Here is a 27,561-nt window from a genome sequence, read left to right as displayed (position 1 = left end):
CCAGAGGGTATTTTGGGGCTCAGGAAGGTATTTTTGGGGTCATTTTCAGGGTTCAGGAGGGTATTTTGGGGTCCAGGAGGATATTTAGGGTGATTTTTGGGGTTCAGGAAGGTATTTTTGGGGTCCAGGAGGGTATTTTGGGGTGATTTTTAGGGTTCAGGAAGGTATTTTTGGGGTCCAGGAGGGTATTTAGGGTGACTTTTGGGGTGATTTTTGGGTGATTTTGGGGTCCAGAGGGCATTTTGGGGTCCAGGAGGGTATTTTGGGGTGATTTTTTGGGTTCAGGGCGTGATTTTTGGGGTCCAGAGGGTATTTTGGGGTCCAGGAGGGTATTTTTGGGGTCATTTTTAGGGTTCAGGGGATGATTTTTGGGGATCAGGAAGGTATTTTTGGGGTCATTTTTAGGGTTCAGGAGGGTATTTTTGGGGTCCAGAAGGGTATTTTTGGGGTCCAGGGTGTATTTTAGGGTCCAGGAAGGTATTTTGGGGTGATTTTGGGGTGATTTTGGGGTGATTTTGGGGTGATTTTTGGGGTCCAGCAGGGTATTTTGGGGCCCAGCAGGGTATTTAGGGTAATTTTGGGGTAATTTAGGGGTGATTTTTGGGGTTCCCACCTCTCGGGGCTGCCCTGCAGCAGGTTCGCTGACGAAGCTGCTTTGCGGCTCAGGCGCTGCCGAGGGCTGGGCGGGCCGGAGGAGGAGCTGTGCCGCCGCAGCCTGGGGATTTGGGGGATTTTTGGGATTTTTGGGGGATTTGGGAGGGTTTGGGGTCCAGGAAGGGTTGAGGGAGTTTGGGAGGTTCAGGGGATTAGGAGAGGTTGGGGAGGTTTTACTGGGGGTTTGGGGGATATTTTAGATTTTGGGGATTTTGGGGGGATTTTGGGGATATTTTAGGGTTGAATGAGGTTTTGGGGGATTTTGGGGATTTTTGGGGTCCAGGAAGGGTTAGGGGAGTTTGGGAGGTTCAGGGGTAAAGGGAGGTTGGGGATTTTAGGGGATATTTTGGATTTTGGGGGGTTTTGGGGAATTTGGGAATTTTAGGGGATTTTGGAGGATTTGGGGGATTTTCGGGGATTTTGGGGTTTGGGGTCCAGGAAGGGCTGGGGTTGGGAAGATCAGAGTTAGGATACATTGGGGTTGGGGTTTTGGGGGGACTTTGGGAGGATTTGGGGGATTTTTGGGGTCAGGAAGGGTTGGGGGAGTTTGGGAGGTTCAGGGGATTAGGAGGGTTGGATTTTGGGGGGATATTTTGGAATTTTGGGGGAACAGGGGTGATTTGGGGGGATTTTTGGGGGATTTTGGGATTTTTGGGGATTTTAAGGAATTTTGGGCCAGAAAGGGTTGGGGAAATTTGGGAGGTTCAGGGGATTATGAGAGAACATTTGGGGATTTTAAGGGATTTTGGGGGAATTTGGGGGGGATCAGGGTGATCAGTCATTCAGGGGCTCTGGGGACCAGGAAGGTGAGGGAATTTGGGAAGATCAGGGATTAGGATAAGTGGATTTCAGGGGTGGTTTGGGGGTTTTTCGGGGGATTTTGAGTGGATTTTAGGGGATTTTGGGAGGATTTTAGGGGATTCTGAGTGGATTTTAGGGGATTTTGGGAGGATTTTAGGGGATTCTGGGTGGAATTTAGGGCATTTTGGGAGACATTTGGGGGATTTTGGGTGGAATTTGAGGATTTTAGGGGATTTTGGGGTATTTTAGGGGGAATTTTGGGGGGATTTTGGGGGAATTTGGGGAGTGGCTGAGCAGGGTGAGCAGTCAGTACCACAGGGTGCTCTGGAGGCACCAGGAGCAGCCCAGGTGAGCAGATTTGGGATTTTTAGGGGAAATTTTGGGGGAATTTGGGGATTTTTAGGGGAAATTTAGGGGATTTTGGGTGGAATTTGGGAGATTTTGAGAGAAATTTGGGGGTTTTAGGGGTATTTTAGGGGGGATTTTGGGGATTTTTGGTGGATTTTAGGGAATTTTGGGAGAAATTTGTGGGATTTTGGGAGAAATTTGGGGGATTTTAGGGTCGGGGTTAGGGAATGGGAAACAACGAGAAAATTTAGGGGATTTTGGGGTTTTGTGGGAATTTTGTGGGATTTTGGGGTCGGGGGGGTTAGGGAATGGGGGAGAACGGGAAAATTTAGGGGATTTTGGGGGATTTTAGGGGATTTTGGGGGATTTTGGGGTCGGGGGGTGACAGGGGACACGGTGGGGGGACAGGGTGACACCATCACTGCGACCCCCACCCCCCAAATCCCACCCAGACCCCCCAAAAATCCCCCAAAAAACCTCCTCCCTCCCCACAGCCCCCCTTTCCCACGGGGTTGGGGTGACTTGGGGGTCCCAGGGGGGTTTTGGGGTCACTTTTGGGGGTCTCGGGGGGGTTTTGGGGTCACCATGGGGTCACTTTGGGGGTCCCGAGGAGGTTTTGGGGTCACTTTGGGGGTCCCGAGGGGGTTTTGGGGTCACTTTGGGGGTCCCAGAGATGCTTTTCCCAGCCCACCCCCCCAAATTTGGGGTGACTTTGGGGGTCCCAGGGGGGGTTTTGGGGTCACTTTTGGGGGTCCCAGGGATCCTTTCCTCCCCCCCCAGCTCCCTCCCCAAATTCGGGGTCACTTTTGGGGTCTCAGGGATGCTTTCCCCCCCCAAGCCCCCTCCCCACACTCGGGGTCACTTTGGGGTCACCATGAGGTCACTCTGGGGGTCCCAGGGGGGGTTTTGGGGTCACTTTTGGGGTCTCAGGGATCCTTTCCCACCCCCAACCAGCCTCCTCCCCAAATTTGGGGTGACTTTGGGGTCACTTTTGGGGTCTCAGGGATCCTTTCCCCCCCCCCCAGCCCCCTCCCCAAATTTGGGGTCACTTTTGGGGTCCCAAGGGGGTTTTGGGGTCACTTTTGGGGTCCCAGGGATCCTTTCCCCCCACAGCCCCCTCCCCAAATTTGGGGTCACTTTGGGGGTCCCAGGGGGGTTTTGGGGTCACCAAGGGGTTGGGGTGATTTGGGGGTCCCAGGGGGGGGTTTGGGGACACTTTGGGGGTCCCAGGGTGGGTTTTGGGGTCACTTTTGGGGTCTCAGGGATCCTTTCCTCCCCCCCAGCCCCCTCCCCAAATTTGGGATGATTTGGGGGTCCCAGGGGGGGTTTTGGGGTCACTTTTGGGGTCTTGGGGATCCTTTCCCCCCCATCCAGCCCCCTCCCCAAATTTGGGGTGACTTTGGGGGTCCCAGGGGGGGTTTTGGGGTCACTCTGGGGGTCCCAGGGTGGTTTTGGGGTCACTTTGGGGGTCCCAGGGGGGGTTTTGGGGTCACTTTTGGGGTCTCAGGGATCCTCCCCGCCCCCCAGCCCCCTCCCCAAATTCGGGCTGCTCACAGCTCTTTCCGGGGTCCCCGCGGCGCCGGGCTGGGGGGCTCCGGGGGGCTCTCGGGGGTCTCCTCGGGGGTCTCCTCGGGGCTCGGGGGGTCCGGGGGGCTCGGGGCGGGGGGGCAGGGCGGGGAGCCGGGCGGGGGGGGCTCCGGGGGGGTCTCGGGGGGCTGCTCGGTCTGAGTGCCAACCGTGGTGGTCCTGGGGGGCTCCGGGGGGGGCGCCGGGGGGGTGCCGGGGGGGGCTGGGGTGGGGAGAGAAGGGTTAGGACCCTCGAAAGAACCCCCGGGACCCCAAAAAACACCCCAGGAACCCAAAAAACACCCCCAGGACCCCCAAAAAACACCCCCAGGACCCCCAAAAAACACCCCCAGGACCCCCAAAAAACACCCCAGGACCCCCAAAAGTCCCCAAGGACCCCCAAAAAGACCCCCCACGACCCCAAAAAATGAGCCCCAGGATCCCAAAATTCCCCCAGGACCCCAAAAAACACCCCCAGGACCCCAAAAAACACCCCAAGACCCCCAAATACCCCAGAACCCCCAAAAATTCCCCCAGGATCCCAAAATTCCCCAGGACCCCCAAAAAGGAGTCCCTGGACCCCCAAAAACCACCCCAGGACTCCCAAAAACACCCCAGGACCCCCAAAAACACCCCAGGACCCCCAAATAACCCCACAGGACCCCAAAAATGAGCCCAGGATCCCAAGAATTCCCCCAGGATCCCCAAAAGCATCCCCAGGACCCCCAAAAACCCCCAAGGACGCAAAAAGACCCCCAGGACCCCAAAAAACCCCCAGGACCCCAAAAAGAACCCCAGGACCCCAAAAAACCCCCCAGGACCCCCAAAAGATCCCCAAGACCCCAAAAAGACCCCCAGGACCCCCAAAAGAACCCCAGGACCCCAAATACCCCAGGACCCCCAAAAATGTCCCAGGATCCCAAATTCCCCCAGGACCCCCAAAATTCCCCCAGGACCCCCCAAAAGCATCCCCAGCACCCCCAAAAAAGCTTCTCTGGATCATAAAAAGACCCCCAGGACCCCAAAAACCCCCAGGACCCCAAAAAACCCCCAGGACCCCCAAAGGAGCCCCAGGACCCCCAAAAGAACTCCCAGGACCCCCAAAGCACCCCCAAGACCCCCAAAAAGGCTTCTCTGGATCACAAAAAGACCCCCAGGACCCCAAAAGACCCCAAGGACCCCAAAAAGAACCCCAGGACCCCAAAACCTCCCCCAGGACCCCAGAAAGGATTCTCTGCACCCCAAAATTACTTCCCAGAACCCCAAAAAGCTCCCCCGGCACCGGAGAAACCCCCAAAAGACCCCCAAGGACCCAAATCCCCAAGACCCCCAAAAAGGCTCTCTGGACCCCAAAAAGAATTCCCAGAACCCCCAGGACCCCCAGGAAATTACTTCCCAGAACCCCAAAAAGCTCCCCATCTCCCCAGCACCGGAGAAACCCCCCAGGACCCCCAAAAGTCCCCAAGGACCCCAAAAACCCCCAGGATCCCCAAAGCATCCCCAGGACCCCCAAAAAGCTTCTCTGGATCATAAAAAGACCCCCAGGACCCCCAAAGACCCCAAGGACCCCAAAAAGAACCCCCAGGACCCCCAAATCCCCACAGGACCCCAAAAAAGGTGTCCCAGGATCCCAAAATTCCCCCAGGACCCCCAAAATTCCCCCAGGACCCCCAAAAGAACCCCAGGACCCCAAATCCCCCAGGACCCCCAAAGGAGCCCCAAGGATCCCAAAATTCCCCCCAGGACCCCCAAAAAGGAGTCCCGGGACCCCCAAAAAGGCTCCTCAGGATCATAAGAAGATCCTCCAGGATCCCAAAAAGAACCCCAGGACCCCCAAAAGCAACCCCACGACCCCAAAAAACCCCCAGGACCCCAGAAAAGAACCCCAGGACCCCCAAAAAGTCCAAGGACCCCCAAAACCCCCAGGACCCCCAAAAGCTTCTCTGGATCATAAACAGACCCCCAGGACCCCCAGACCCCAGGACCAAAAACCCCAGGACCCCAAAAAGAACCCCCAGGACCCCAAAATTACTTCCCAGAACCCCAAAAAGCTCCCGGCACCCCAAAAAGAATTCCCAGGCTCCCAAAAGCCCCCAAGGACCCCCAAAAGCATCCCCAGGACCCCGAAAAAGACCCCAAGGACACCCCAAAAGCCCCAGGACCCCAATTCCCCCAGGACCCCCAAAAAGGCTCCTCAGGACCCCAAAAAGACTCCCAAGGACCCCAAAAAGAATTCCCAGCATCCCAAAAAGGAGTCCCAGGACCCCAAAAAGGCTTCCTGAGACCCCAGAAAGACACCCCAGGGCCCCAAATCCCCCACAGGACCCCCAAAAAGCCCCCCCGGCACCGGAGAAACCCCCAAGGACCCCAAAAAGACCCCCAGGACCCCAAAAACACCCCCAGGACCTCCAAAAAGTCCCCAAGGACCCCAAAAGACCCCAAGGACCAAAAAGACCCCCAGGACCCCCAAAAAAGGAGTCCCAGGACCCCAAAATTACTTCCTAGAACCCCAAAAGCCCCATCGGAAACCCCCAGGACCCCAAAAAGTCCCCAAGGACCCCAAAAAGAACCCCCAGGACCCCAAAAACCTCCCCCAGGACCCCCAAAAGTCCCCAAGGACTCCCAAAAAGACCCCCAGGACCCCAAAAACCCTCCCCAGGACGCCCAAAAGCTCCTCAGGACCCCAAATCCCCCAAGACCCCAAAAGGCTTCTCTGGATCACAAAGGAACCCCCAGGACCCCCAAAAACCTCCCCCAGGACCCCCAAATCCCCCCAGGACCCCCAAAAATGAGCCCCAGGATCCCAAAATTCCCCAGCACCCCCAAAAATTCCCCAGGACCCCAAAATTCCCCCAGGACCCCCAAAAAGAACCCAAGGACTCCCAAAAAGACCCCCAGGACCCCACTCCCCAGGACCCCCAAAAGCTCCTCAGGACCGAAATCCCCCAAGACCCCCAAAAGGCTTCTCTGGATCACAAAAGGAACCCCCAGGACCCCAAAAACCTCCCCAGGACCCCAAAAGACCCCCAGGACCCCAAAAAGAACCCCCAGGACCCCAAAAAGAACCCCCAGGACCCCAAATCCCCCCAGGACCCCAACCCAGGGGTTCAGGAGACCCCAAAAAGGGCTGCAGACCCCCAGCTGGAGACCCCAACCCACCCTGGGGGGTCCCAAACCCCCATCAGGGGTCCCGCAGCCCCCCCGGGGTGAGGGTCGCACCCCCCAAACGCCCCCAACCCTAATTTGGGGAGGGTCCCGAAGGGTCTCAGCCCCATTTCGGGGGTCTCACCCCTAGCCCAGTGTCCCCCAGCCCCATTTCGGGGGGTCTCGACCCCATTTCGGGGGGTCTCAACCCCTTTTGAGGGTCTCAGTCCCATTTCGGGGGGTCTCAGCCCCTTTTTGGGGCTCTCAGCCCCATTTCGGGGGTCTCACCCCCATTTCAGGGGGTCTCAACCCCATTTTGGGGATCTCAGCCCCTTTCTGGGGGTCTCACACCCCACCCCAGTGTCCCCCAGCCCCATTTCCGGGAGTCTCACCCCCATTTCTGGGGGTCTCAGCCCCATTTCCGGGGGTCTCAGCCCCAGCCCAGTGTCCCCCAGCCCCATTTCAGGGGGTCTCAGTCCTGTTTCTGGGGGTCTCAGCCCCATTTGGGGGGTCTCAGCCCCATTTCGGGGGTCTCAGCCCCCCAGCCCAGTGTCCCCCAGCCCCATTTCGGGGGTCTCAGCCCCTTTTGGTGGTCTCAGTCCCATGTCGGGGGGTCGCAGCCCCGAGCCCAGTGTCCCCCAGCCCAATTTTGGGGGGTCTCAGCCCCTTTTTGGGGGTCTCACTCCCAGCCCACTGTCCCCCAGCTCCCTTTCAGGGGGTCTCGACCCCATTTCGGGGGGTCTCAGCCCCTTTTTGGGGATCTCAGCCCCATTTCGGGGGTCTCACCCCCACCCCAGTGTCCCCCAGCCCCATTTCGGGGGTCTCAGCCCCCAAAGCAGTGTCCCCCAGCCCCATTTCGGGGGTCTCAGCCCCATTTCAGGGATCTCAGCCCCTTTTCGGGGGTCTCACTCCCAGCCCGGTGTCCCCCAGCCCCATTTCAGGGGGTCTCAGGCCCATTTCGGGGGTCTCACCCCCAGCGCAGTGTCCCCCAGCCCCATTTCGGGGGTCTCACCCCCCACCCCAGTGTCCCCCAGCCCCATTTCAGGGGTTCCCCCTCTCTCACCGAGCCCCCCGAGGGGGTCTCAACCCCTTTTTTGGGGGTCTCACCCCCCAGCCCGATGTCCCCCAGCCCCATTCGGGGTTCCCCCTCTCTCACCGAGCCCCCCGAAGGGGTCTCACCCCCATTTAAGGGGTCTCACCCCCAGCCCAGTGTCCCCCAGCCCCATTCGGGGGTCTCCCCTCTCTCACCGAGCCCCCCGAGGGGGTCTCAGCCCCATTTCTGGGGGTCTCAGCCCTGAGCCCAGTGTCCCCCAGCCCCATTTCGGGGGTCTCACCCCCATTTCGGGGGTCTCAGCCCCCAAAGCAGTGTCCCCCAGCCCCATTTCGGGGGTCTCACCCCCATTTCGGGGGTCTCAGCCCCCAAAGCAGTGTCCCCCAGCCCCATTTCGGGGGTCTCACCCCCATTTCGGGGGTCTCACCCCCACCCCAGTGTCCCCCAGCCCCATTTTGGGGTTCCCCCTCTCTCACCGAGCCCCCCGAGGGGGTCGCAGCCCCCCAGCCTCCGCAGGGTCTCTCCCAGCGCCGCCTTGACCAGCAGCAGCTCCTGTTCCACCCTGCGCAGCCGCAGCTCCAGCCCGGGGGGGTCACCGGGGGGGTCCCGGGGGGCTCTCCGGTCATCCCGGGGGGGTCCAGGGTCATCCCAGGGGGGTCCAGGGTCACCTAGGGGGGATTTTGGGTCATCTAGGGGGTCTGGGGTCATCTCGGGGGTCTAAGGTCATCCCGGGGCGTCTGGGGTCATCCCGGGGGTCCAGAGTCGCCTAGGGGGATTTCGGGTCATTTAGGGGGTCTGGGGTCGTCCCAGGGGGTTTTGGGTCATCCAAAGGGGTCTGGGGTCATTCCTGGGGGGTCTGGGGCCGCCTAGGGGGTTTTGGGTCATCCCGGGCTTTCGGGTTATCCCAGGGGGTCCTGGGTCATCTGGGGATCCCGCCTGCCTAGGGGGATTTTGGGTCATCTAGGGGCTCTGGGGTCGTCCCAGGGGGGTCTCAGGTCATCCCGGGGGGGTTTCAGGTCATCTAGGGGGGTCTCGGGTTATCCCAGGGGGGTCCCGGCTCGCCTAGGGGGGGGTTCGGGTCATCCCGGGGAGGTCTGGAGTCGTCCTGGGGGGGGTCTTGGGTCATCCCGGCGGGGTCTGGGGTCGCCTAGGGGGTCTCAAGTCATCCCAGGGGGTCCCGGGTCATCCCGGGGTCCTGGCCCCGCCTAGGGGGTCTGGGGTCGCCTAGGGGGTCTCAAGTCATCCCAGGGGGTCCGGTGTGGTCCCGGGGGGTCTGGGGTCATCCCAGGGGGTCTGGGGTCATCTAGAGGGGTCCAGGGTCATCCCAGGGGGTTTTGGGTCATCTAGGGGGGTCTCAGCTCATCCCGGGGGGGTCTGGGGTCGCCTAGGGGGGTGTGGGGTCATCTAAGGGGGTCTGGGGTCATTCCGGGGGGATCCAGTGTCATCTAGGGGGGGTCCAGGGTCATCCCGGGGGGGTCCGGTGTGGTCCCGGGGGGGGTCTCAGGTCATCCCGGGGGGGTCTGGGGTCGCCTAGGGGGGTCTGGGGTCATCTGGGGGTCTCGGGGCTGGCTGGGCACTCGGGGTGGGGGGCAGAAGGAGATGGGGGGACAGCGGTGTCACCTCCCCCTCCCCCCCATAAGGGATTTGGGGACACCCCCGGTGCGTGTGACACCCCCGGGATCCCCCCAAAAACTCGTGGGACACCCCCAGGACACTCGGGGACATCCTCGTGTCACCTCCCGACCCCCCCGTGCCCCCTCCTTGTCCCCCCCCCAGCTCTTGGGACCCCCCGTGTCACCTGCCGACCCTTCCCCTCAACGTTGGGGACATCCCCGCGACCCCCCGTGTCACTCCAGCCCCCCCCGGGACACCCCCAAAAACTCGTGGGACCCCCGCGTGTCACCTCCCGGTTCTAGGGACACTCGGGGACATCCCCGTGTCACTTCCCGACCCCCCCGTGTCACTCCAGCCACCCCCGGGACCCCCGGTGTCACCTCCCGACCCCCCGTGTCCCCCAGCTCTTGGGACACCCCCGTGCCACCCCCAGATGTCACCCCAGACCCCAACGTGTCACCTCCCGGTTCTTGGGACATCCCCGTGCCATCCCCAAATGTCACCCGGTGCCACCCCGTGTCACCTCCCGACCCTTCCCCTCAACTTTGGGGACACTTCCCGACCCCCCGGTGTCACTTCCCGACCCCCCCGTGTCACTCCAGCCCCCCCCGTGTCCCCCCCAGCTCTTGGGACACCTCGTGCCACCCCGAGATGTCACCCGGGACCCCCCAGATGTCACCCGGGACCCCCCAAAAAACTCGTGGGACACCCCGGTGTCACCCCCCGGACACTCGGGGACATCCCCGTGTCACCTCCCGACCCCTCCCCTCAACTTTGGGGACACTTCCCGACCCCCCCGTGTCACTCCGGGACCCCCTAATGTCCCCCCCAGCTCTTGGGACACCTCGTGCCACCCCCAGATGTCACCCGGTGCCACCTCGTGTCACCTCCCGACCCTTCCCCTCAACTTTGGGGACACCCCCGCGACTCCCCGGTGTCACTTCCCGACCCCCCCGTGTCACTCCGGGACCCCCTAGTGTCCCCCAGCTCTTGGGACACCTCATGCCACCCCCCGATGTCACCCGAGCCCCCCCGCTGTCCCCCCGCTGTCCCCACGTGTCCCCCCCCCCCTTCCCCGCCCCATCCCAGTCCCGCCCCTCCCCCTCCCCCCCCCGCCGCTGTCCCCTGGGGGTCGCTGGGATGTCCCCAAGGTGGGGGGAGGTGACCAGGGGGGTGTCCCCGTGTCCCCCGGGGGTCTCACCGCTGTCGCGGGGGGGCTCCATGGCCATCCGGCCGCCGCGCCACCGCCCCAGGAAGCGCCGCCGAGTCACTTCCCCCCGGCGGGGGGGGGCCGGGGACACCCCGAAACGGGGGGGGGACACCCCCAAATGTCCCCAGAGACCCCCCCGGGGACCCCCGAGCCCGCCCGGGGACCCCCGAACCCCCCCGAGGACCCCAAAAAGTGAGGTCACACCCCCCCAAAATGATCGGGATTGCCCCCCCGCCCTAAAATTGGACCCTAAAATCACCCCAAAATGAGGGGGGGACACCCCCAAATGTCCCCAGGGACCCCCCCGGATCCCCCCAGGGACCCCCGAACCCCCCCGGGGACCCCAAACCCACCCAGGGACCCCAAAAGTGAGGTCACACCCCCCCCCGCCCTAAAATTGGACCCTAAAATCACCCCGAAATGAGGGGGGGACACCCCGAAATGTCCCCAGGGACCCCCCCGGGGACCCCCGAAACCCCCCGAGGACCCCCAGGGGACGCGGAGACCCCAAAAAGTGAGGTCACAACCCCCCAAAATTATTGGGATGCCCCCCCCCGCCCTAAAATTGGACCCTAAAATCACCCCGAAATGGGGGGGGGACACCCCGAAATGTCCCCAGGGACCCCCCGACCCCCAAATCCCCCAGGGACCCCAAAAGTGAGGTCACACCCCCCAAAATGATCGCCCTAAAATTGGACCCTAAAATCAACCCTGACCCCCCAAACATCCCCAGGACCCCAAAGGAGTCCCCACAAAAGACCCCCAAGGACCCCAAAAAGAACCCCCAGGACCCCAAATCCCCCAGGACCCCAAAGACCCCCAAGGACCCCAAAAAGACCCCCCAGGACCCCAAATCCCCCCCCAGGACCCCAAACCCCCCCAGGACCCCCAAATTTGGGGTGACCCCCCCAAAACCAGGCGAAGCTGGGGAAGGGAAGAGTTTATTCCGGAGGTTTTCCCCCCAAAAAACGGGGGGTTTTGGCCATAAATAGAGTCTGGGGGTGGTCCCGCGGGTTTGGGGGTCCCGGGGGGGTTTTTGGGGGGTTTTGGGGGGTTTGGGGACCCCCTAAACCTCGATGTTGGGGTCTGAGCCCCTCCCCTCGCGCTGCAGCTGCTCCTCCTGCCGCAGTTTGGGTTTCTCGGTGCGAGTGTGCCACACCAGGACCTGCACCCCAAAAAAAATAATGGGGTTTGGGACCCCAAAAATGGGGTTTGGGACCCTAAAAATGGGATTGGGACCCTAAAAATGGGGTTTGGGACCCCGAAAATGGGGTTTGGGACCCTAAAAATGGGAGTTTGGGACCCTAAAAATGGGGATTGGGATCCTAAAAATGGGTTTGGGATCCTAAAAATGGGGTTTGGGATCCTAAAAATGGGGTTTGGAGACCCCAAAATGGGATTGGGGATTCCAAAAATGGGATTGGGACCCCAAAAATGGGGTTTGGGATCCTAAAATCACCCTGTGTGCCAAACCAGGACCTGCGACCACAAAAATAATGGGGTTTGGGACCCTGAAAATGGGATTGGGGATCCCAAAATCACCCCGAGTGCCACACCAGGACCTGCACCCCAAAAATTAATTGTGGGGTTTGGGACCCCAAAATGGGTTTGGGACCCTAAAAATGGGGTTTGGGACCCTAAAAATGGGATTGGGATCCCAAAAATGGAATTGGGGACACCAGAAATGGGATTGGGACCCCAAAAATTGGGTTTGGGATCCTAAAATCACCCTGTGTGCCAAACCAGGACCTGCACCCCAAAAATTAATTGTGGGGTTTGGGACCCCAAAAATGGGATTGGGACCCTAAAAATGGGATTGGGACCCTAAAAATGGGATTGGGACCCCAAAAATGGGGATTGGGACCCCAAAAATGGATCTGGGGATCCCAAAATCGCCCTGTGTGCCACACCAGAACCTGCACCCCAAAAATTAATTGTGGGGTTTGGGACCCCAAAATGGGGTTTGGGATCCTAAAATTGGGATTGGGACCCTAAAAATGGGGTTTGGGACCCTAAAAATGGGAATGGAGACCCCAAAAATGGGATTGGGACCCTAAAAATGGGATTGGAGACACCAAAAATGGGATTGGGACCCTAAAAATGGGGTTTGGAAACCCCAAATCACCCTGAGTGCCACACCAGGACCTGGGACCCCAAAAATAATGGGGTTTGGGACCCTGAAAATGGGATTAGGACCCTAAAAATGGGGTTTAGGACCCCAAAAATGGGATTGGGACCCTAAAAATGGGGTTTGGGACCCTAAAAATGGGGTTTAGGACCCCAAAAATGGGATTGGGACCCTAAAAATGGGGTTTGGGACCCCGAAAATGGGATTGGGACCCCGAAAATGGGATTGGGACCCCAAAATCACCCCGTGTGCCAAACCAGGACCTGCGACCACAAAAATAATGGGGTTTGGGACCCTAAAAATGGGATTGGGGATCCCAAAATCACCCCGAGTGCCACACCAGGACCTGCACCCCAAAAATTAATTGTGGGGTTTGGGACCCCAAAATGGGTTTGGGACCCTAAAAATGGGGTTTGGGACCCTAAAAATGGGGTTTGGGACCCTAAAAATGGGATTGGGACCCCAAAAATGGGGTTTGGGATCCTAAAATGGGGTTTGGGATCCTAAAAATGGGGATTGGGACCCCAAAAATGGGGTTTGGGATCCTAAAAATGGGGATTGGGATCCCAAAAATGGGATTGGGACCCTAAAAATGGCCTTGGAGACCCCAAAAATGGGATTGGGGACCCCAAAAGTGGATCTGGGGATCCCAAAAATGGGTTTGGGACCCCAAAAATGGGGTTTGGGACCCCAAAATAATGGGGTTTGGGACCCCAAAAATGGCCTTGGAGACCCCAAAATGGGGTTTGGGACCCTAAAAATGGGGTTTGGGACCCCAAAAATGGATCTGAGGATCCCAAAATCACCCCGTGTGCCACACCAGGACCTGCGACCCCAAAAATAATGGGGTTTGGGACCCCAAAAATGGGGTTTGGGGACCCCAAAATGGGAGTTTGGGACCCCAAAATGGCCTTGGAGACCCCAAAAATGGGGTTTGGGGACCCCAAAATCACCTGGGGATCCCAAAACCAGCACAGGAACCCCAAAATTAACCCACGAGCCACACCAGGAGCTGCACCCCGAAACCACCCGAGGATCCCTCAAACCTCTCCAGGACCCCAAAAATCCCCTGAATCTCCCCATAAACCCTTCCAGGACCCCATAAAACCCAAAATTTCCCCATAAACCCCTCCAGACCAACCCAAAAACCCCTCCAGGACCCCATAAAACCCAAAATTTCCCCCTAAATCCCTCCAGAACACCCCAAAAACCCTTCCAGGACCCCAAAAAACCCTCCCAGAACACCCCAAACTCTCCCAGGACCCCATAAATCCCCCAAATCTCTCCACAAATCCCCCAAAATCCTCACCTGTGAGCAGTTATGGGATCACAAGCCCCCCAAAACCCCATAAATCCCCCAAATCTCCCCAAAATCCTCACCTGTGAGCAGTTATAAGATCACAAGCCTCCCAAATCCCCATAAATCCCCCAAATCTCCCCAAAATCCTCACCTGTGTGCAGTTATGGGATCACAAGCCTCCCCAAAACCCCATAAATCCCCCAAATCTCCCAAAAATCCTCACCTGTGAGCAGTTATCGGCCCTGGGCTCCAGCTGGGCGGGGGTCACCAGCCCCCAAACCCTTCCAAGACCCCATAAACCCCCCAAATCTCCCCAAGAACCCCTCCAGGACCCCATAAATCCCCTGAATCTCCCCAGAAACCACTCCAGGACCCCATAAATCCCCCAAATCTCCCCATAAACCTACCCACAACACCCCAATCCCTTCCAGGACCTCATAAACCTCTCCCAGAACACCCCAAATCTCCCCATAAACCACTCCAGGACCCCAAAAATCCCCTGACTCTCCCCATGAACCCCTCCAGAGCACCCCAAAATCCCCTCCAGGACCCCAAAAACCCCCCAAATCTCCCCCAAACCCCCCCAAATCTCCCCAAAATCCTCACCTGAGTGCAGTTATCGGCCCTGGGCTCCAGCTGGGCGGGGGTCACCAGCCCCCCCAGGAAAGAACTTTCCAGAAATCCCCTCTCGGCGCGGGGGTCGAAGCGGGCTCGGGGGTGGGCTAGCAGTAGCCGCAGGGCGACGGCAAAGCCGGCCATGTCCAGCGGGAAGGGTCGCTCCGGCCGCCAGGCAGTGTGGAAACCGACCACCCGGCCGGCGCTGACCAGAGGGCGTTCCAGGCGGAGACCCCCGACCAGCCCCACCGGCCACACCGAGACCCCCCGCGTGCTGCGCATCTGAGAGGGGAATGGGGAAAAAAACAGAGAAAATGGGAAAAATGGGGGAGAAATTGGGGTTTACAGGGGAAAAAAAATGGGGTTTATAGGGGAAAAATGGGGGAATTCCACACCGAGACCCCCTGGGTGCTGCGCATCTGAGAGGGGAAATGGGGAAAAAATGGGGAAAAATGGGATTTATAGGGGAATTCAGGACTGAGACCCTGCAGCTGCTGTGCATCTGAGAGGGGGAAAAAATGGGGGAAAAATGGGATTTATAGGGGAATTCCACACCGAGACCCCCCGGGTGCTGCGCATCTGAGAGGGGAATGGGGAAAAAATGGGGAAAAAATGGGAAAAAATAGGATTTTATAGGGGAAAAATGCAGTTTATAGAGGAAAAATGGGATTTTATAGGGGAAAAATGGGATTTTATAGGGAAAAAATGGGATTTATAGGGGAAAAAATGGGGTTTATGGGGGAATTGGAGACCCTCGACCAGCCCTACCAGCCAGACCGAGACCCCCCGGGTGCTGCGCATCTGATTGAGGGGAAATGGGGAGAAAATGGGAAAAAATGGGATTTTATAGGGGAAAAATGGGATTTATAGGGGAAAAAACAGGAAAAAATGGGATTTTATAGGGGAAAAAATGGGGTTTATAGGGAAAAAATGGGGTTTTATAGGGGAAAAATGGGGTTTTATAGGGGAATTCCAGATCGAGACCCCGCGGGTGCTGCGCATCTGATTGAGAGGGGAAATGGGGAAAAATGGGGAAAAAAATAGGGAAAAATGGGGAAAAAATGGGATTTATAGGGGAAAAAAACAGAAAAAAAATGGGATTTATAGGGGAAAAATGGGGGAATTCCACACCGAGACCCCCCGGGTGCTGCGCATCTGATCGAGAGGGGAAATGGGGGAAAAATGGGGAGAAAATGGGGAAAAATGGGATTTATCGGGGAATTCTACATTGAGAGCCCCCGGGTGCTGTGCATTTGGGGGGGAAAAAAAACAGAGAAAATGGGAAAAATGGGATTTATAGGGGAAAAAAACAGAAAAAAATGGGATTTATAGGGGAAAAATGGGGGAATTCCACACCGAGACCCCACAGGTGCTGTGCATCTGAGAGGGGGAAAAAATGGGGAAAAAATGGGATTTATAGGGGAATTGGGAACTCCTCACAAACCCCACCGAGACCACCTGGGGCTCAGGTGAGTTCGGGTGAATTTGGCTTTTTCTGGGTCGATTTTTTTCGGGTTTTTTTAGGGATTCCTCACCTCCTCGAAGAGCCTGAGGCTGTAGGTTTTGAGGATGATTTGGATGATTTTGGGGTGGTTTAGGTTACTTTAGGCTGTTTTGGGAGGGCTCAGGTGAATTCGGGTGAATTTGGCTCGATTTTTTCCAGTTTTTTTGTTTTTTCCAGGATTTTTTTTGGGTTTTTCGGGATTCCTGAGCTCCCACCTCCTCAAAGACCCTCAGGCTGTAGGTTTTGAGGGGAATTTGGACGATTTTGGGTGATTAAGATGACATTAGGCCGCTTTGGGAAAGCTCAGGTAAGTTCAGGTGAATTTAGCTTTTTCCGGCTCGATTTTTCCCAGGTTTTTTTGTTTTTTCCAGGATTTTTTTTTGGGTTTTTCGGGATTCCTGAGCTCCCACCTCCTCAAAGACCCTCAGGCTGTAGGTTTTGAGGAAGATTTGGACGATTTTGGGTGATTAAGATGACATTAGGAGAGCTCAGGTGAGTTCAGGTGAATTTGGCTTTTCCCGGCTCGATTTTTCCCAGGTTTTTTTTGTTTTTTCCGGGATTTTTTTGGGTTTTTCAGGACCCCCGAGCCCTCACCTCCTCGAAGAGCCTCAGGCTGTAGGTTTTGAGGGGAATTTGGACGATTTTGGGTGATTTAGATGCCTTTAGGTGACTTTAGGAGGACTCAGGTGAATTCAGGTGAATTCGGGTGAATTTGGCTCGATTTTTTCCGTTTTTTTCTGTTTTTCCCGGGATTTTTTTGGTTTTTTCAGGACCCCCGAGCCCTCACCTCCTCGAAGACCCCCAGGCTGTAGGTTTTGAGGGAATTTGGATGATTTTGGGTGATTCAGATGACCTGATCCCTAGAGCTCAGGTGAATTCAGGTGAATTTGGGCCCATTTTTCCCGGGTTTTTTTTGTTTTTCCCGGAATTTTTTTGGGGTTTTTCAGGACCCCCGAGCCCTCACCTCCTCGAAGAGCCTGAGGCTGTAGGTTTTGAGGGAATTTAGATGATTTTGGGTGATTTAGATGACTTTAGATGACTTTGGGAGAGCTCAGGGCAGATCCCCAGCGCTCAGGTGACTTCAGGTGAATTTGGCTTTTTCTGGGTCGATTTTTTTCGGGTTTTTTTTGGGTTTTTTAGGCATTCCTCACCTCCTCGAATAGCCTCAGGCTGTAGGTGTTGTCATCATCGGCGAAGTACACCACGCCCGGCTCGTCTCCCCTCCGTGTCTCCCGCAGCCAGCGCAGGGCGCGGTTCCTCTGCTCCACACCCCGCGGGAACAGCCAGCCCGGAGCCCCCGGAGCCCCCCGCAGCTCGGGGGGAGTCTCGGCGCTCAGGTGGGTGAAGGAGACCCCCGAGGCCGCCAGGACCCCCCCGACCAGCGCCGAGGGGGAGGGGGCGTCCTCGACCACCACCCAGTGCAGGGCGGGGACGTGCAGGAGGGTCTGGGAGAGGCGAACGAGCTCTGCCTTCTGCACCGGCCTGCGGGGGAAATGGGGGGAGGAAATGGGGCTGGGGGCGTCACGGGGGGCTCAGGGGGTCGGGGAGGGTCGGGGTATTGTGGGAGGGTTGGGGTTAGGTGAAGGGGGAAATGGGTCTGGGGGCTGAAATTTCTGGGGGAATGAGGGGGTTGGGGGTTTAAATGGGTCTGGGGGCGTCACGGGGTCGGGGAGGGTCGGGGGTATTGTGGGAGGGGATTTGGGTTAGGTAAAGGGGGAAATGGGGCTGGGGGCTGCAGTAGCTCTGCTTTCTGGGGGAGGAAATGGGTCTGGGGGCTTCCTGGGGGTCTGGGGAGAGCAGGGAGGGTCGGGGTATAGTGGGAGGGTTTGGGTTAGGTTTAAGGGAGGAAATGGGGCTGGGGGCTGCAGTAGCTCTGCTTTCTGGGGGAAATGGGGAGGAAATGGGTCTGGGGGCGTCATGGGGGGCTCAGGGGGTCGGGGAGGGTCGGGGGTTATTGTGGGAGGGGGCTTGGGTCTGGTTAAGGGTGTTAAATGGGTCTGGGGGCTGCAATAGCTCTGCCTTCTGCACCGGCCTGGGGGAAATGGGGCTGGGGGCTTCCTGGGGTCTCAGGGGGTATTGTGGGGGGGTTGGGGTGAGGTGAAGGGGGAAATGGGGCTGGGGGCGTCACGGGGGCTCAGGGGGTCGGGGAGGGTCGGGGGTATCGTGGGAGGGCTCTGGGGGGTTAAGGGAGGAAATGGGTCTGGGGGCTGCAGTAGCTCTGCTTTCTCCACCAGTCTGGGGGAAATGGGAGAGGGAAATGGGTCTGGGGGCGTCACGGGGTCGGGTCGGGGGGTATTGTGGGAGGGGGTTTGGGTTAGGTAAAGGGGGAAATGGGGCTGGGGGCTGCAGTAGCTCTGCTTTCTGGGGAGAAATGGGGGAGGAAATGGGTCTGGGGGCGTCACGGGGTCGGGAGATCGGGAGGGTCGGGGGTATTGTGGGAGGGTTTGGGTTAGGTGAAGGGAGGAAATGGGGCTGGGGGCTGCAGTAGCTCTGCTTTCTGCAATGGCCTGGGGGAATGGGGAGGAAATGGGTCTGGGGTCTCTGAGGGAATATGGGGGGACAGAAATGGGTCTGGGGGCTTCCTGGGGGTCTCAGGGGGTCAGGGGAGGGTTGAGGTCTTGTTAAGGGTGTTAAATGGGTCTGGGGGCTGCAGTAGCTCTGCCTTCTGCACCAGTCTGGGGGAATGGGGGAAGGAAATGGGGCTGGGGGGATTTGGGGGCATGGGGGCAGGGAAATGGGTCTGGGGGCTCCAGGGGTCTCTGGGGGATTTGGGGGACAGAAATGGGTCTGGGGGCTTTCTAGGGGATTTGGGGATTTTGGGGATCTCAGGGAGGATTTGGGGGGACAGGGAAATGGGTCTGGGGGCTCCTGGGATCTCTGGGGATTTTGGGGTACAGAAATGGGTCTGGGGTCTCCGGGGATTTGGGGGAGGGAAATGGGTCTGGGGTCTCCGGGTGTCTCCGGGGGATTTGGGGGACAGAAATGGGTCTGGGGTCTCCGGGGTCTCTGGAGGGATTTTGGGGGTCTCAGGGGGGGGCTGGGGTCAGGTGAAGGGTGTTAAATGGGTCTGGGGTCTCTGGGGATTTTTTGGGGCACAGAAATGGGTCTGGGGTCTCTTGAGGGATTTTGGGGTACAGAAATGGGTCTGGGGTCTCCAGGGGGCTGGGGTTTGGGGGTCAGAAATGGGTCTGGGGTCTCGGGGGGATTTTTGGGGTACAGAAATGGGTCTGGGGTCTCCGGGGGGATTTGGGGATTTTTGGGGATCTCAGGGAGGATTTGGGGGGATTTGGGGGGCAGGGAAATGGGTCTGGGGTCTCCGGGGGTCTGCGGGGGTCTCACCTGGCGTAGGTCGGGGTCACCACGTAGATGGGGGGCAGCGCTGCCCCTCCCCCCCTGTCCCTGGGGGTCCCAAAGTGACCTCGGCGGGGCTCGGGGGGGGGGCAGGGGCAGGGCCGGCCTGGGGGAGGGGCGAGGCAGAGACCCCCAAATTAACCCCAAATTATCCCAGACCCCAAAAAATAAACCCAGACCCCCAAAATTCCTCCCCAAAATAAACGTCAGACCCCAAAAAATAACCCCAAATAACCCCAAATGCCAAAATTTCCACCCAAAAATAACCCCCAGAGCGCCAAATAACCCCAAAAATAACCCCAAAAGCCAAAATTTCCACCAAAAAATAATCCCCAGACCCCAAAAAATAACCCCAAAAGACAAAATTTCCACCCAAAAATAACCCCCAGACCCCAAATTCCTCCCCAAAATAAACCTCAGACCCCAAAAAATAACCCCAAAAAATAACCCTCAGACACCAAAATAATCCCAAAAAACCCCAAAATATAATCCCAAAATAACCCCCAGACCCCCAAATTCCTCCCCAAAATAACCCCAAAAGCCAAAATTCCCACCCCAAAATAACCCCCGACCCAAAAATAACCCCAAAATAACCCCAGACCCCAAATAACCCCAAAAATAACCCCAAAAGACAAAATTCCACTCGAAAATAACCCCCAGACCCCCAAATTCCTCCCCAAAATAAACCTCAGACCCCAAAAAAATAACCCCAAATAACTCCCAGACCCCAAAAAATAACCCCAAATGCCAAAATTTCCACCCAAAAATAACTCCCAGACCCCAAAATCCCCCCGAAAATAACCCCAAATGCCAAAATATCCCCCAAAATCCCCCCAGACTTCCCCAAAATTCACCCAAATTATCCCAAATTTCTCCCAAATTCCCCCAAATTCCTCCCATATTTCTCCCAAATTCTCCCAAATTTCCCCCAAATTGCTACCAAATTTCCCCCAAATCACCCCAAATTCCCCAATTTCCCCCCAAATTATCCCAAATTCCCCCCAAAACACCCCAAATCCCCAAATTTCCCCCAATTTTCCCCCAAATTATCCCAAATTTCCCCCAAATTTCTCCAAATTCCCCCAAATTTCTCCAAATTCCCCCAAATTTCCCCAAATTATCCCAAATCCCCAAATCCCCCAAATTCATCCCAAATTATCCCCAAATCACCAAATTCCCAAATTTTCCCCAAATTTTCCCCAAATTATTCCCAATTTTCCCCCAAATAATCCCCAAATTCCCCCAATTTTCACCCATTTTTTCCCCTAAATTTCCCCAATTTTCCCCAAATTATCCCAAATTTCCCCAATTTTCCCCCAAATTATCCCAAATCACCCCAAATTCCCCAATTTCCCCCAAATTATCCCAAATTTCCCAATTTTCCCCCAAATTCCCCAATTTCCCCAAATTATCCCAAATTTCCCCCAGTTTTCCCCAATTTCACCCCAAATTCATCAAAATCATCCCAAAATCCCCAAATTTCCCCCAAATTCCCCAATTTTCCCCAAATCACCCCAAATCACCCCAAATGATCCCAAAATTATCCCAAATTTCCCCAAATTTCCCCCAAATTTCCCCCAAATCACCCCAAATCACCCCAATTTCCCCCCAATTCACCAAAACCATCCCAAAATCCCCCAAAATCTCCCAAATCCCTCACCCAGCTCTCGCAGAGCACAGAACAATCCCACCAGCGACACCACGAAATAAATCAGGAAAACGTTCTTGAGCCTCAGCCGCATCGAGCCGGGGGGCCTGGGGGGATTTTGGGGGGTCTTGAGGGGATTTTGGGGGGTCCTGAGGGGATTTTGGGGGGTCTTGAGTGGATTTGGGGGTCTGAGGATTTTGGGGGTCTGAGGGATTTTTGGGGGTCTCAGGGGGTCCTGGGGGTTCGGGGTGTTATTTTGGGGGGATTTTGGGGTCTGGGGCTTATTTTCAAGAGGTTCTGGGGATTTGGGGGTCTTGAGGGGATTTTTGGGGTCTCACGGGGGTCCTGAGGGGATTTTGGGGGTCTCAGGGGGTCTGAGGGTTATTTTTGGGGGATTTTGGGGTTTGGAGTTGTTTGGGGGAGGAATTTCGGGGCCTGGGGTTATTTTCAAGAGGTTCTGGGGGATTTGGGGGTCTTGAGGGTTTTTGGGGGTCCTGGGGGATTTTGGGGGGTCTTGGGGGATTTTGGGGGTTGGGATTTTGGGGGTCTCAGAGGGGTCCCGGGGGGTTTGGGGGATCCAGGTGTCCTGAGGTTATTTTTGGGGGATTTTAGGGTTTAGGGGGATTTTGGGGGATTTTGGTGGGTTTTGGGGGTCCTGGGAGGTCTTGGGGGTCTTCAGGGGTTTGGGGGTCTTGAGGGATTTGGGGGGTCTTGAGGGGATTTTGGGTCTCAGGGGGTCCTAAGGGAGTTTTGGGGGTCTCGAGGGGTTTCTCGGGGTCCAGTTATTTTCAGAGGATTTTAGGGTCTGGGGTTGGTTTTGGGTGGGAATTTTAGCATTTTGGGGGTCATTTTTGGGGGAATTTTGGGGTCTGAGGTTATTTTTGGGGGTCCTGAGGGGATTTTGGGGGTCCTGAGGGGATTTTGGGGGTCTCACTGGGGTCTTGAGGGGATTTTGGGGGTCTCAGGGGGTCTGAGGGTTATTTTTGGGGATTTTGGGGGTTTGAGTTGTTTGGGGGAGGAATTGGGGCCTGGGGGTTATTTTCAAGAGGTTCTGGGGGGATTTGGGGGTCTTGAGGGGATTTTGGGGGTCTCAGGGGGTCTTGAGGGGATTTGGGGGTCCTGAGGGATTTTGGGGGTCTCAGGGGGTCCTGGAGGGGTCTGGGGTCTCTCGGGAGTCCTGAGGGGTTATTTTCAGGAGGATTTTGGGGTCTGGGGGTTATTTTAGGGGGATTTGGGGAGGTTCGGGGGGTCTTGGGGGTCTTCAGGGGGATTTGGGGGTCTTGAGGGGATTTGGGGGTCTTCACGGGGTCCTGAGGGGATTTTGGGGGTCTCGAGGGGTTTCTCGGGGTCCTGGAAGTTATTTTCAGGAGGATTTTAGGTCTGGGGGTTGGTTTTGGGTGGGAATTTTAGCATTTTGGGGTCATTTTTTGGGGGAATTTTGGGGTCTGGAGGTTATTTTTGGGGGGTCCTGAGGGGATTTTGGGGTCTTGAGGGGTCTCAGGGGGTCTGAGGGTTATTTTTGGGGGATTTTGGGGGTTTGGAGGGTTGGGGGAGGAATTTCAAGCCTGGGGTTATTTTCAAGAGATCCTGAGGGGATTTGGGGGTCTTGAGGGGATTTTGGGGGTTTTGGGGGTCCTGGGGGTCTTCAGGGGTTTTGGGGGGTCTTGGGGGATTTTGGGGGTCTTCAGGGGGTCCTGAGGGGATTTTGGGGGTCCTGAGGGATTTTGGGGGTCTCGAGGGTTTCTCGGGGTCCTGGAAGTTATTTTCAGGAGGATTTTAGGTCCGTGGTTGGTTTTGGGTGGGAATTTTAGCATTTTGGGGTCATTTTTGGGGGAATTTTGGGGTCTGGAGGTTATTTTTGGGGGTCCTGGGGGATTTTGGGGTCTCGAGTGGATTTTGGGGGGTCTCAGGGGGTCCTGGGGGTCTGGGGTCTCTCGGGGTCCTGAGGGGTTATTTTCAGGAGGATTTTGGGGTCTGGGGGTGATTTTTTGGGGGGAATTTTGGGGGTCTGGAGTGGTTTGGGGAGGAATTTTGGGGTCCCAGGGGGTCCTGAGGGGATTTGGGGGGTCTTGAGGGGATTTTGGGGGTCCTGAGGGGATTTTGGGGGTCCTGGAGGTTATTTTTGGGGGAATTTGGGGGTCCCAAGGGGTCTCAGATTTCACATCTTTTCCCCCAAGGCGGTTTTTGTCGCTTTTCCCAGTTCCTCCCAGTTCCTTCCCAGTTGCTCCCAGTTCCCAGCTGGTCTCCCAGTTCCTTCCCAGTTCACTCCCAGTTGCTCCCAGTTTCTCCCTCAGCTCTCCCAGTTCCTTCCCAGTTCCTTCCCAGTTCCTCTCCCAGTTCCTCCCAGTTGGTCTCCCAGTGCTCCCAGTTCACTCCCAGTTCCCAGCTAGTCTCCCAGTTCCTCCCAGTTCCTTCCCAGTTGCTCCCAGTTCCCAGCTGGTCTCCCAGTTTCTCCCTCAGCTCTCCCAGTTCCTTCCCAGTTCCTCTCCCAGCTCTCCCAGTTCTTCTCCCAGTTGCTCCCAGTTACTCCCAGTCCCTCCTCAGCGCTCCCAGTCCCTCCCAGTTCACTCCCACTTCCCTCCCAGTTCCTTCCCAGTTCACTCCCAGATCCTCTCCCAGTGCTCCCAGTTACTCCCAGTTACTCCCAGTCCCCCCTCAGCGCTCCCAGTTCACTCCCAGTGCTCCCAGTTGGTCTTCCAGTGCTCCCAGATCCTCTCCCAGTTCCTTCCCAGTCCTTCCCAGTTCACTCCCAGTTCTCTCCCAGTGCTCCCAGTTCACTCCCAGATCCTCTCCCAGTGCCTTCCCAGTTGCTCCCAGTCCACCCTCAGCGCCTCCAGTTCCCTCCCAGTCCCTCCCACTTCTCCCAGTTCCCTCCCAGTTTACTCCCAGTTCTCTCCCAGTCTCCCCAGTCATTCCCAGTTCCCTCCCAGTTCACTCCCAGTTCCCTCCCAGTCCCTCCCAGTTCACTCTCAGATCCTCTCCCAGTGCTCCCAGTTAGGTCTCCCAGTGTTCCCAGTTCCCAGCTGGTCTCCCAGTTCCCTCCCAGTCCCTCCCAATCCTCTCCCAGTTCCTCCCAGTTCACTCCCAGTGCTCCCAGTTCCCTCCCAGTTTACTCCCAGATCCTCTCCCAGTGCTCCCAGTTCCCAGCTGGTCTCCCAGTTCCTTCCCAGTGCTCCCAGTTACTCCCAGTCCACCCTCAGCGCTCCCAGTCCCTCCCAGTTCCCTCCCAGTTCCCTCCCAGTTCCCTCCCAGTCCCTCCCAGTTTATCCCAGTGCTCCCAGTTTCCCGGTTCCCTGCCGGTTCGCACGTGGCTCTGGCGGTCCCTGGGTGTCCCTGGGGCTCTCAGGGCTCGCCGGGGGTCGCTCTGGGGGTCTCAGGGTGTCCCTGGGGGTCGCGGGTGGGGGAGGGGCCGAAGTGCCTCTCGGTGTCGCGGAGCCTCCGGTAGCTGCGGCACTTCCGCTCTGCCGGTAACTTCCGGTCCGCCCTGGCCGCGCTTCCCCCCCTGCCCCGCGAGCCGCGCGGCGGAAAGTTCCGCCAGAAAGGTTCCTACCCCCCCGAAATTTCCGATTTTTTTTCCTTTTTTTTTTTTTTTTAAATTTGGTTTTTTATTTTCTGTGTTTTATCAAAACTCCGCCAGCCCTCCTCCCTCCCCCCCCTCCATCCTCCTCCCGGCTCTGCCCCTCCCTCCCCCCCAAAACCCCCAAATTTGGGGAGGGGAGGGGAAAGGGAGGGGGGAGGGGAATCCCCCAAACCCCCCCCGGAGACCCCCCGGAATGGAATTTTGGGGAGGGGGCGCGCGCAGAGCTTTGGTCCCCAACACACCCCTCCCCCCCCCCGATGCGACCCCTCCCCCACCCACCTCCCCAAAATTTGGGGGAGAAAATTGGGGGGTGGGGGAGGGGCGCCGAGGCAGCATTTTCCCCCCAAATTTGGGGAGGGGGGAGGGGTTAACCTCAAATTTTGGGGGGTCAGAGGCTTCGCTCCCCCTCCCCCTCCGAATTTGGGGTTCAGAGGCACCAAAACCCCCCAAATTTGGGGAAAATTTGGGAAAAATTGGGGGGGTGGGGGGGGGAGGGGTCAAACTGCCCACCCACCCCGATTTTTTGGGGGTTCAGAGACCCCAGACAGCAGCAGGTGGAGGGGGTGGGGAGGTTTTGGGGGGTCTGGGGGATTTTTGGGGATTTTTTTGGGTCTTTTGGGGATTTTTTTTTTTGGGTGTTTTGGGTTTTTTGGGGACTTTTTTGGTGTTTTTTTGGTGGTTTTGGGGGGTTTTTTTGGGGTTTTTGGGGTTTTTTGTGGGTTTTGGAGGTTTTTTTTGGAGTTTTTTGGTGATTTTTTGAGGTTTTTTTTTTAGTTTTTTTGGGGTTTTTCTGTGGATTTTTGGGGATTTTTTTGTGTCTTTTTTTTTTGGGTCTTTTGGGTTTTTTGGGGACTTTTTTGGTGGTTTTTGAGGGTTTTTTTGGGTTTTTTTTAGTGTTTTTTGGGGGTTTTTGGAGGTTTTTCGGGGTTTTGGGGGGTTTTTGGAGGTTTTGTGGTATTTTTGAGGTTTTTTCGGGGATTCTTTAAGGTTTTTTCGGGGTTTTTGGGGGATTTCGGGGTTTTGGGGATTTTTCAGGGAGGTTTGTGGTATTTTGGGTTTTTTCGGGGATTTTTTATGTTTTTTGGGGGATTTTCGGGGTTTTGAGGATTTTTGAGGGATTTTTCAGGAGGTTTTGTGGTATTTTCGAGGTTTTTTCGGGGATTTTTTACGGTTTTTCGGGGATTTTTGGGGGATTTTTCGGGGGGGTTTTGGGGGATTTTTGAGGTTTTTTCGGGGGATTCTTTACGGTTTTTTCGGGGATTTCTGGGGGGATTTTCGGGGGGTTTCTGGGGGGGCCCGGGGGGTGTTTTTCGGGGTGTTTTCGGGGTGTTTTCGGGGGGCCCCCCCCGTGCATTATCGCAGGGCGATGCTCCAGTCAGAGCCCATGGAGACCCCCGGGCGGCGCAGCGTCAGCACCGAGCGCTCGGCGTCGTGCAGGAAATCCAGAGCCGTGTCCGAGCCTGCAGAGCCCCAAAAATAACATCAAGAAACCCCAAAATAACATCAGGAACCCCAAAAATCCGTCAGGGAACCCCAAATAACATCGGGGAGACCGAAATTCCAGAGCAGGGACCCCGAAAATCCCAGCAGGGACCCAAAAATTCCATAAGGGAACCCAAATTTCCCCTCAGAAACCTCAAAATTCCAGCCTCAGGAACCCAGAAATCCCATCAGGAGCCCAAAATTCCAGATTATGAACCCAGAAATCCCATCGGGGAAACCGAAATTCCAGAAATCCCATCAGAAACCCAAAATTCCAGATTATGAACCCAGAAATCCCATCAGGGAAACCGAAATTCCAGATTATGAACCCAGAAATCCCATCAGGAACCCAAAATTCCAGAGTATGAACCCAGAAATCCCATCAGGAGCCCAAAATTCCAGATTATGAACCCAGAATTCCCATCAGAAACCCCAAAAATCCGTCAGGGAACCCAAATTTCCCCTCAGAAACCTCAAAATTCCAGCCTCAGGAACCCAGAAATCCCATCAGGAGCCCAAAATTCCAGATTATGAACCCAGAAATCCCATCAGGAACCCAAAATTCCAGATTATGAACCCAGAAATCCCATCGGGGAAACCGAAATTCCAGATTATGAACCCAAAAATCCCATCAGGAAACCCAAAATTCCAGATTATGAACCCAAAAATCCCATCGGGGAACCCAGAATTCCAGATTATGAACCCAGAAATCCCATCGGGGAAACCAAAATTCCAGATTATGAACCCAAAAATCCCATCAGAAACCCAAAATTCCAGATTATGAACCCCGAAAATCCCAGCAGGGACCCCAAAATTCCAGATTATGAACCCAGAAATCCCATCAGGAGCCCCGAAAATAACATCAAGAAAACCCAAATTCCCCCTCAGAAACCCCGAAATTCCGGATTGGGGACCTCGAAATCCCGTCAGAAACCCCAAAAATCCCGTCAGGGAACCTGAAATCCCATCAGGAACCCAAAATAAACCCTCAGGGATTCCTGAATTCTCCCTCAGAAACCCAAAATCCCTTCAAGGCCCTAAAATTCCCCTCAGAAATCCAAAATCTCCTCAGAAACCCAAAATCCCATGAGGGATCCCAAATTTCCCCTCAAGGATCCCAAATCCCCCTCAGAGACCTCAAAATTCCCCCTCAGGGATCCCAAAATCCCCTCAGAGCTCTAAAATTCCTCCTCACAAACCCAAATTCCTCCTCAGGGATCCCAAATTCACCTCAGGAACCGAAAATCCCTTCAAGGCCCTAAAATTCCCCCTCAGAGACCCAAATTTCCCCTCAGGGACCCAAATTCCCATCAGAATCCCAAAATCTCCTCATGGTCCTAAAATTCCTCTGCAGGAAACCCGAATTCCCCCCTTGGGAACCCCAAAATACCCTCAGGAACCCAAAATCCCTTCAAGGCCCTAAAATTCCCCTCAGGAACCCAAAATTCCTCTCAGGGACCCCTAAATCCCCTCAGGGCCCTAAAATTTCCCTCAGAATCCCAAAATCTCCTCATGGTCCTAAAATTCCTCCTCAGGGATCCTAAATTCCCCCTTGGGAAACCCAA

The 27,561-nt window shown here is 56.5% G+C and overlaps 3 protein-coding genes across 7 annotated transcripts in view; all 3 read right to left on the bottom strand.

Annotated features, from left to right (window-relative positions):
• Nucleotides 1–10,454, bottom strand: part of EML3 (EMAP like 3) — a 43,921-nt gene extending 33,467 nt beyond the window's left edge. For 2 of the 4 annotated variants that reach the window (XM_085046353.1, XM_085046355.1), the window contains exons 1-4: nt 10,380–10,454; nt 8,041–8,232; nt 3,358–3,592; nt 614–715 (exon numbers count right to left, since the gene is read on the bottom strand). In XM_085046353.1, coding sequence (XP_084902479.1) covers nt 614–715; nt 3,358–3,592; nt 8,041–8,232; nt 10,380–10,407 — 557 coding nt within the window. In that variant the 5' untranslated portion in view covers nt 10,408–10,454. The remainder of the gene's footprint in view (nt 1–613; nt 716–3,357; nt 3,593–8,040; nt 8,233–10,379) is intronic. The other 2 variants (XM_085046356.1, XM_085046357.1) reach the window with 2 other exon arrangements.
• Nucleotides 10,455–11,313: 859 nt separating this feature from the next.
• B3GAT3 (beta-1,3-glucuronyltransferase 3) lies at nt 11,314–21,056 on the bottom strand. 2 transcript variants are annotated; one of them, XM_085046514.1, is made up of 5 exons: nt 20,947–21,056; nt 19,275–19,392; nt 17,087–17,417; nt 14,423–14,713; nt 11,314–11,553 (listed from the first exon to the last, which is right to left on the bottom strand). In XM_085046514.1, exons 1-5 carry the CDS (start codon nt 21,026–21,028, stop codon nt 11,455–11,457), a joined length of 921 nt encoding a protein of 306 aa, XP_084902640.1. In that variant the 5' UTR covers nt 21,029–21,056; the 3' UTR covers nt 11,314–11,454. The 2 variants fall into 2 exon arrangements, with proteins under 2 accessions (XP_084902640.1, XP_084902641.1); XM_085046515.1 differs by lacking the exon at nt 11,314–11,553 and adding an exon at nt 13,304–13,342.
• A 4,725-nt stretch (nt 21,057–25,781) lies between these two features.
• Nucleotides 25,782–27,561, bottom strand: part of GANAB (glucosidase II alpha subunit) — a 42,160-nt gene continuing 40,380 nt past the window's right edge. Inside the window, exon 25 of the mRNA XM_085046607.1 lies at nt 25,782–25,974. Within this exon, the coding sequence (XP_084902733.1) occupies nt 25,868–25,974 (107 nt within the window). The 3' untranslated portion in view covers nt 25,782–25,867. The remainder of the gene's footprint in view (nt 25,975–27,561) is intronic.

Source organism: Lichenostomus cassidix, unplaced genomic scaffold (genome assembly GCF_008360975.1).
Source record: "Lichenostomus cassidix isolate B80296 unplaced genomic scaffold, HeHo_3.0 HiC_scaffold_40, whole genome shotgun sequence".
NCBI lineage: Eukaryota > Metazoa > Chordata > Aves > Passeriformes > Meliphagidae > Lichenostomus > Lichenostomus cassidix.
The sequence above is the reverse complement of the archived record's forward strand: the minus strand, read 5'-3'. Positions and strand labels throughout refer to the sequence as shown.